Source organism: Alligator sinensis, unplaced genomic scaffold (assembly GCF_000455745.1).
Source record: "Alligator sinensis unplaced genomic scaffold, ASM45574v1 scaffold2766_1, whole genome shotgun sequence".
NCBI lineage: Eukaryota > Metazoa > Chordata > Crocodylia > Alligatoridae > Alligator > Alligator sinensis.
In genome coordinates, this window is record NW_005843579.1 from 60,737 (window position 1) to 68,220 (window position 7,484).

The 7,484-nt window shown below is 54.5% G+C and overlaps 1 protein-coding gene across 1 annotated transcript in view; it reads left to right on the top strand.

Annotated features, from left to right (window-relative positions):
* Positions 1-250: 250 nt before the first annotated feature.
* The window catches only part of LOC102372449 (bactericidal permeability-increasing protein-like), a 12,255-nt gene continuing 5,021 nt past the window's right edge, over positions 251-7,484 (top strand). The window contains exons 1-9 of the mRNA XM_006038972.3: positions 251-297; positions 764-987; positions 2,392-2,506; positions 2,889-3,017; positions 3,631-3,786; positions 4,377-4,440; positions 6,312-6,375; positions 6,842-6,933; positions 7,232-7,408. Coding sequence (XP_006039034.2) covers positions 251-297; positions 764-987; positions 2,392-2,506; positions 2,889-3,017; positions 3,631-3,786; positions 4,377-4,440; positions 6,312-6,375; positions 6,842-6,933; positions 7,232-7,408 — 1,068 coding nt within the window. The remainder of the gene's footprint in view (positions 298-763; positions 988-2,391; positions 2,507-2,888; positions 3,018-3,630; positions 3,787-4,376; positions 4,441-6,311; positions 6,376-6,841; positions 6,934-7,231; positions 7,409-7,484) is intronic.

Below are 7,484 nucleotides of genomic sequence, written 5' to 3' on the forward strand. Positions count from 1 at the left end.
TTTATTTATTTGCAAGTTTTCAGGCACGCTCACCCTTCATCAGGCATAGGAGAGGGCCAAGATTGTAAAAGTTTTTGTAGGTAGACATATGAATTTACATTTCTACCTAGAACTTTTTTATAATCTCTGCTCTCTCCTATGCCTAATGAAAGGTGAGTGTCTCCAAAAGCTCTCAAATAAAATAATTTAGTTGCTTTAGGACATTCCCGGGCTCCACCCTGCTCCCTGTGGAGGAGAGAATGGAGCGAGCATGGCACGGAGCAGGAACACCCTGAAACCCAGCACAGCAGCACGCCGGTTGGTGCCAGCACAGAGCTTGCTCCAGCTGCCAGCGAGGTGCTAGCTGCAGGAGGCTGGTGCAGCATGGTTTTTCCAGGTCCACGCTCCCTTGTATCCCTGGAGACCATTTCAGCCACATTCCTGTGGCTTGGCTGGCTCCCAGGAGCAGATGCCTGCAAACCAGCAAAGTGACACTCCCTGCAAGAGCTGGGCAGGAGTGGCAGTGACAGGTGGTATGGCCAAGAGCGGGCCACGTGGGCAGAGAGCCTGCCTGGGGCTGTGGAGCAGATGGCCCCTGGGCTCAGTGCTTTCCTGTGCCTTGAGGCTCTGCTTCTGCTCCAAGGGGAAGATTGCAGGCATGACATTGCTCAAGGTGTGACCAGCCCTGCTGTGCTGCAGACCAGGCCTTGTGAAATCAGGGACAGCCCCTCAGTGATGCTAAAAAAAAAAACTTCCTGCTTCCTCCTTGGTTCCCTTTTTTCAGCCAAGCTTTTAAACGCCTGGGTTATACCACAGGGATTGAAGGTCGAGGAACCGTCTGCATCCTGCTTGGTACAGCTGAGGCTGCACGGTGCCTCCTCACGGCTGTCAGGATGGTGGTGCGGAGCCTGGCGCTGGCTGCCCTCATGCTGGCAGCTTGCATGGTGCTAGCCAGGGCCACCAACCCTGGGTTTGTGGCTAGAATCACCGAGAAAGGCCTGGACTATGGTAGGTTCTCAGTCAATCTCTGTCTCAGAGACAAGTGCTTGTAACCAGCTACATTGCAGGCAGGGAAATGGAGGTAGGAGGTGAGGAAGAACTTCCTTGCTTCAGGGGGGTTCAGCGCTGGAGCAAGCTGCGCAGAGAAAGGTGGAGCTTCTGTCCTTCAGGGCAGATTAGACAGATGCTTGCCCAGGGTGGGTTAGTCGGGGCTGATCCTGCCTGGAGCAGGGGGTTGGCTGAGATGTGACATGCAGGGGCCTTGCCAGCTGTGCTTTTCTGTGACTCCAGCAGCAGGGATGTAGCTGCCCAAATGGCTTTGCGAGGAGCATACAGCAGAAACACCAAGGCCAGACATCACACTATGCTAATGCATCTGCGCTGCTTCCAAGTCCAGAATGAGCTGTGGTCCTACTGCCTGGTGCTGCCTTATGCCTATGGACATACCTGTCTTGAGCTCTTTCTGGGCTCCTTCTCTAGAAGGAGGATGGTTGTGACTCTAGTCTTTCCTGAAGGGCTATTCCAACCCTATCTCCCTGCACCAGCCCTCACAGCCCAGCTTGGAGGGGTCTGTGGGGATCCAGTCACCCTGACTTTCCCCCAGCCCTTGTTCTGTGTAGCAGTGACCTCACCTGGCTGTGTTGGGGCTTGGCTGGCTGTGGGAGGGGGCAGCTGTAACTTGGCCTCATGGCCAAGAGGCTTAAGCCATTAGTTGATAAGTCAAGAGGAGTATCATGGGGCGGGGGGGGGGGAGGGCGCAGACTGATGAACTTGGGTGGTTGTTACTGGCACTGATGCAGCTGGGTTATGGCACTGAAGCCCTGGCACTGAAACAGCTGGGTTATGGATTAAAACATACCACATGAGGAACAGCTTATTAGTCAGCTGTTGTAAGAGCTGTGGGCACTTCTCCAGAGAAAAGGGCCTTCCCCTCAGCTAGTGCGGGTATGCAGGGGACACGGCCTCACTTGCTGATGTGGGCAGGCGCTGCACCCTGATCTGAGTCCTGCTGTGGGTCTCCACTGCAGATGTATAAGCAATGGCAATACAGAGGGACAGTTCTGTTTGCTGGATCCTCTTGCCCTTGGCAGCCTGAAGCTTGCTGTGCCCCAGCTGTCTTCCTCTGCTGCCATATCATGTGATGCCCAGGGTCCTTAAATGTTGCTCAATGCAGCCCTTGTCTTGTGCCAGAAGGCAAAGCCCTTTGTCCTTGGCTGAGACTTGATGTTAGCTATTAGCATGTCAAACCCCCTCCCTTGCTCTGCCTGTGTGCAGGGAAGATCACAGGATATTGCCGGCCTGTGGCTCCCAGCCCTTTCCTGCCACAATGGCATCCACGTCCAGGGTTGCCATCAGGCAGCCCCAGCTTCATGGCAGAGGCCAGATGGTGATGTGGTCTTTCTGTCTCTGCAGCCCGCAAGGAGGGCATTGCTGCCCTGGAGAAGAAACTGGCCAAGCTGAAGCTGCCGGACTTCTCGGGGTCTTTCAAAGTGAAACCCTTTGGGAACGTGCACTACGAATTCTACAGGTGAGGCTGCCCCACTGAAGGCAGCAATCGTTTCCCCTGGGCAGGGCTGGAGGAGACCTCAGGGGAGTGGAGGGGAAGCTGGGGCAGAGCAGGACCAGACATTGGGCACAGTGAGAGAACAACTCCATTTCCAAGAGCTGGATTGAACCCTTAACCCTGCCCCAGGTGCTGCAGATACAAACAAGTTATGGTGAGATCACTCCCCGTCTCTCAGGGAGGGGGCATGGGCAGGGAAGGAGCATGTGCCCAAGCAAGGGTCAGACACGGTGCCCTCCCGGCCAGCAGTGCTGGCAGCTTGCGGGGCAAGGATGCAGGACCATCCATTACCATCTCTCCTGTGCCAGCCCTGGGCTCTGGCTGATGGCACCTTGCTCCCTTGCAGTTTGGACCTTCACAGCTTCCAGCTGCCGAGCTCGCAGATCGTCCCCGTCCCTAACGTGGGCCTCAGGGTGTCTGTCTCCAAGGCCTTTGCCCAACTGACAGGGAAGTGGAAGGTGAAGAAACGCTTCATGTGAGTGCCCCTCACCTTGTTGTGTGACCTTTTTGTCTCCTAGGATGTGTTCAGGCCGTTTTTCCCTGCCTGCCTTCTGCCTTGTCATTTCCTGCCTGGCTGACTTGCTTCCTTAAACAGGGGGTTCAGCCTCCTCTCACACTCATCTTACCCATCCCATAGCTCTCACCAGGCCTTCCAGGGGCTCTGCAGCTCCTCTCTTCCCTGCTGTGTGGGTTTCAAGGGATTTTTTTGTTGCCATCTCTGCTGTCTCTATATGAGTGGTTGCTGTGATTAGTGAGCACTGTGATGGAAGCTCCCAGCACAGAGCGCTTGTAACTGGCCAGTCTAATGCAGCGCATGTGTGTCGGGTTGGGGGGGAACCCTCCATACACCCCATCCAGGATCCAGAGCTGAAGACTGTCTGGGTTATCTCCCAATGTCTCATTTCTGTGATCATGAAGGAAGGAGGAAAAGGAAGCTTGAAGTGACTAAGTCTCCTGGGTCCCCCTTGCCCTTGGGCCCCTAAGCAGGAGCAATCCATGCTGGAGGAACATCTCAGCCATCTCCATTGTGGGGTCTTGGGTTGCACCTGTAGCCCAGGGCTGACTCTCTTGTCCCCTTCTCCCATTAGCAAGGACCATGGCTCATTTGACCTGAAGGTTGAGGGTATCTCCATTTCCATTGGGCTGAAGCTGGGGAGTGATGCATCTGGGAGACCCACTGTGACCACCTCTGAATGCAGTACCCAAATTTCGAATGTCCGGGTGCACATATCTGGCAGGTTTGGGTATGTAACTCCCCTCCCTCCAGCTGGTTCAGGGGTTGCATGTTGGAGCCCATCTCCCAGGGGACACTAGTGGGATTGGCCGCCTTCACCTGTTCATGGCTTGCTGCAGCCTCCTCTTGAAACCGATCCCCTTGGCCCATCCCATGCTGCTTCCCTTGTAAAGGCTGCATGGGTAACTTGGACAGAGGGGCCAATAGCCTTAAGGTGCTGTTGCTGCCAGAGGAACTTTCCTTATAATCAGATATATTGGCCCTGATCTCCCCAAGGAGACGAGCTGATCAGGGGGATGTCAATAAATAAAAATCAGACCTAATGTGAGAAGAGGCAATTGCATACTTGTAGATTGACTTGGAATTGGGCCTGTGGTGTGGTCTGTTCAAGGGCTGTGTTTTCAGTCTGGGGACACCAATTTTATGAGGCTGGTTCATTGCTAATGCAATGCTTAAGACCACGTGGAGCAGCAAAGGTTTGATTCCAGACCAATATGGGGAAGCCTGCCCAGGGGTCGGTGCACTGCTTTCACCTCTGCAGGAGGGAACCGTCCTGCATCTGGAGAAAGGTGACTGTATCTTGTTGTGTTCTGTTTTTAGCTGGCTGTACAACCTGTTCCACAAGAAAATTGAGTCCAGCTTCAGGAAGACCATGGAAAGCAAGGTATAGCATGCTGGGAGCGCTAGACTCCAGCTGCTCTCACAAAGTCCTTTCCCATACCAGTAACTAAAGTGTTCTGTGTCCCACAGTTTGGTTAGAACTAGTACGTGGTTGCACATTGCATCTGTGACTAGCAGGTGAGACACCGGATGAATGAATGTGTGTTGACTGCAGTCACCTTGGCATGTCAGTGGTTCCCACTGAATGCTAATCAGTAATGTTTGGCAATGCCTAATGTAATTGGTTCCCAGTTAACAAACACTTCTCCTTTCATGTGGTCAGATAAGTAGACCTCGAGCCTCATCCAAATGTGTAACAACCCTAAAGACACACTTAGAGTTGTTTGGCAAATGGGCTGCTGCTTGTATCAATTTTCTGGGGAGCTTTGGTTACAAATTCTGGCTTCTGGACCCTCGGGCATTTGCCTTCTTGTTTTTAATGAGGCACATAAATGAAACCCTGGTACCTGTGGCACTGTACAAAAGCCTACGTGCAGTAGACCTGTAATGAGACAGGGAAACAAGCTATTAGCAATAGTTGCTACAAGGTGAACTGGCAGGAGCTGCAACCTCTTTGGATGCGAAGCTCTTTCAGGAAAGAGGCAATTTGAGAATGCAGCATGTATATAACAGATGGGAAGTGAAGGGCTGATGGAATTATGCTACTTTTTAATGCCATCCAGTGATTTCCCAGGGCCACCTGGAAGCCATAGGAGCAGATGGGTGAGCATCTAAAGCAGAGTCATGGAGTCTCAGAGCTGGCCTCCTTTCCCAGGCCATCCCTTTCACCCGGTGCTAATGGTTCCCAGGGGCCGACAACAATCCCTGACCTCTTGCTATAGTGTCTAATGCTCTTTCCCAGTCCACGCTTCTCTCTTCTGGGACAAGTGTTGAGCTTGTTTCTTGGTTTCTCGCTCCTTGACGGAGGGGGTATCTTGTGTTCCCCAGCTGTGCCCCCACCTGGGATCTCTCTCTGCAGCAGGGAACAAGACCACCTGTGCATCTTAGAGCCCCTTCCTATCCCCTGCTTGGCTTTTCTCCCTGTGCCCGTCCCAGGACTGGGCCTTTCAGGAGGCTTTTTACAGTGTGCGCCTCTCTGGGGCCATGATGGGACTCAGCCAGAAGCAGTCCTGTTCCCTTTATCCAGACTTTATAGGGCAGGTTTGCAGCCCATGGGCCCTGTTTCTGAGGAGGAAAGAAGCCTCGCTTCCAGACCCTCCCACCGCAGAGCTAAGCAGGGAACAAAAAAACTTGAATCTGGCTAGCGAGAGAGAGCTGGTGGGAAGGGGCGACAGCAGGACCACCCCCCAGCTCTGGACTGTGCCAGTGCCTGCCAATGAAATTCCCCCTTTGGGCCTGGCATGAGGCTGGCAGCTAGCTGCTTCCCACCCCTTGCTTCCCCCTTGCTTTGGAGATCACAGCTGGCTGCTGCTTCAGGCTGGACACCAGAGCAGAGAAGCCAGTGCACTGCTGTCTCCACGCCACTTTCCAGAAACAGCTGAAAAGTCCTCCAGCAGCTAATTGAGCTGATCTGCAGGACTCAGCCCTGCAACCTTGGCTAGCCCGGGAGCATGCAGAAAGCCCTGAGGACTGGGGACGGGGGAGTCCATGCTGTCTCTGATAGCCCAAGGCTTTGCAGGGGGTGTGAGCAGTCAGGTGTGCCTTTGTCACAGTTACCCATATCCCCTGGTAGGGCTGAATGAATCCTTTCTCACAAGCCCTGTCCCTAAGGTGCACAGGCCTCAGGCAGCTCACCGGCTTGCCAGGTGATGTGCAGGCTTGTGCACAAGAAGACCCACTTGAGCAGTCTGTGAGCTGGTCTGTCCGCGCTCGCTGTGGACAGGCACTGAGGAGCTGTTACTGTGTTTCCTTCAGGTCTGTGGAGAGGTGACGAGCTCCGTCAGCACCCAGCTGCAGCCCTACCTCCAGACACTGCCAGGTACCAAGCAGCCATTGCTCTGGCTGTTTATGACTGCTCCCCCTTGGCCAGAGACCTGGTCCTGCCCTCCTTGCAACCCCCGGCTCTATGAGGGCGGTGCAGAGCCACAGCACCCAGAGGGGCCATGTCACAGGGAACAGATGCCCAACCTGAGCTTCCTGGGGTGCCTCATGGAGGTTGGCACAGTAGCTTTCTCAAGCAGAAAGGATTCTGGGGCACAGAGGTTGGCTTCTGAGACTGGGACATAGAGACCCCACCCCTGGCTTTCTACTGCTGAAGTGGCCCTGTGGTTACACAGCCCCCTGGCCCATGCTTCTGGTTCAGATGCTTGCATGTGGGGCTGTGGGGTAAACTCTGTGGGCCGGTGCCACTTAGTTGGGAGCAGGATGCCGTCTCTTCCCCAGCACTGAGAGGGGCAGATTCCCTCCAGAGTCTTGCTCACCCCATTGTGTCCCCTGTTTCACAGTCACCACAAAGATAGACAAGGTGGCTGGCATCGATTACTCCCTGGTGGCCCCCCCTGTGGCGACAGCCCAGTCTCTGGATGTGAATCTGAAGGTAAGAGGTGCCCTTGGACAGGCAGGATCATAAGAGCAGGAGGGAAGAGAGCTTGCTTTTCCCATTGATATCTCTACTTTATGTTGACCCTTTCTGGCTGCCTGTAGCTACAGCCTTCGAGCAACCCAGTTGCTCAGGATGGGAGGATGGAGGGGAAGGCTGCTCCCGTAGCCTTGGTCTGGGGGACAGGTCTTGCGACTGCTGCTCCCATACTCCCCCCCTGTGGGGCCTGTGACTACCCCAAGAACATGAGCACCAGCACCTTGTGGGAATCACTCTTCATTCCTGTTTTCCCTAGGGTGAGTTTTTCTCTCTGGCTCACCGCTCGCCAGCCCCCTTCCCTCCCACAGCCCTGGCCTTCCCGTCGGAGCATGACCGCATGGTTTACTTGGGGGCCTCCAGCTACTTCTTCAACACCGCTGGCTTTGTCTATCAGACCGCTGGGGTCCTAGTCTTCAACATCACCGATGACATGGTATGGGGTGAAGGAGGGGAGGGCTTTTGAGTGAGGGGCTGTGCAGGAGACTTGCTGGGCTACAAGCTTCCTGCTG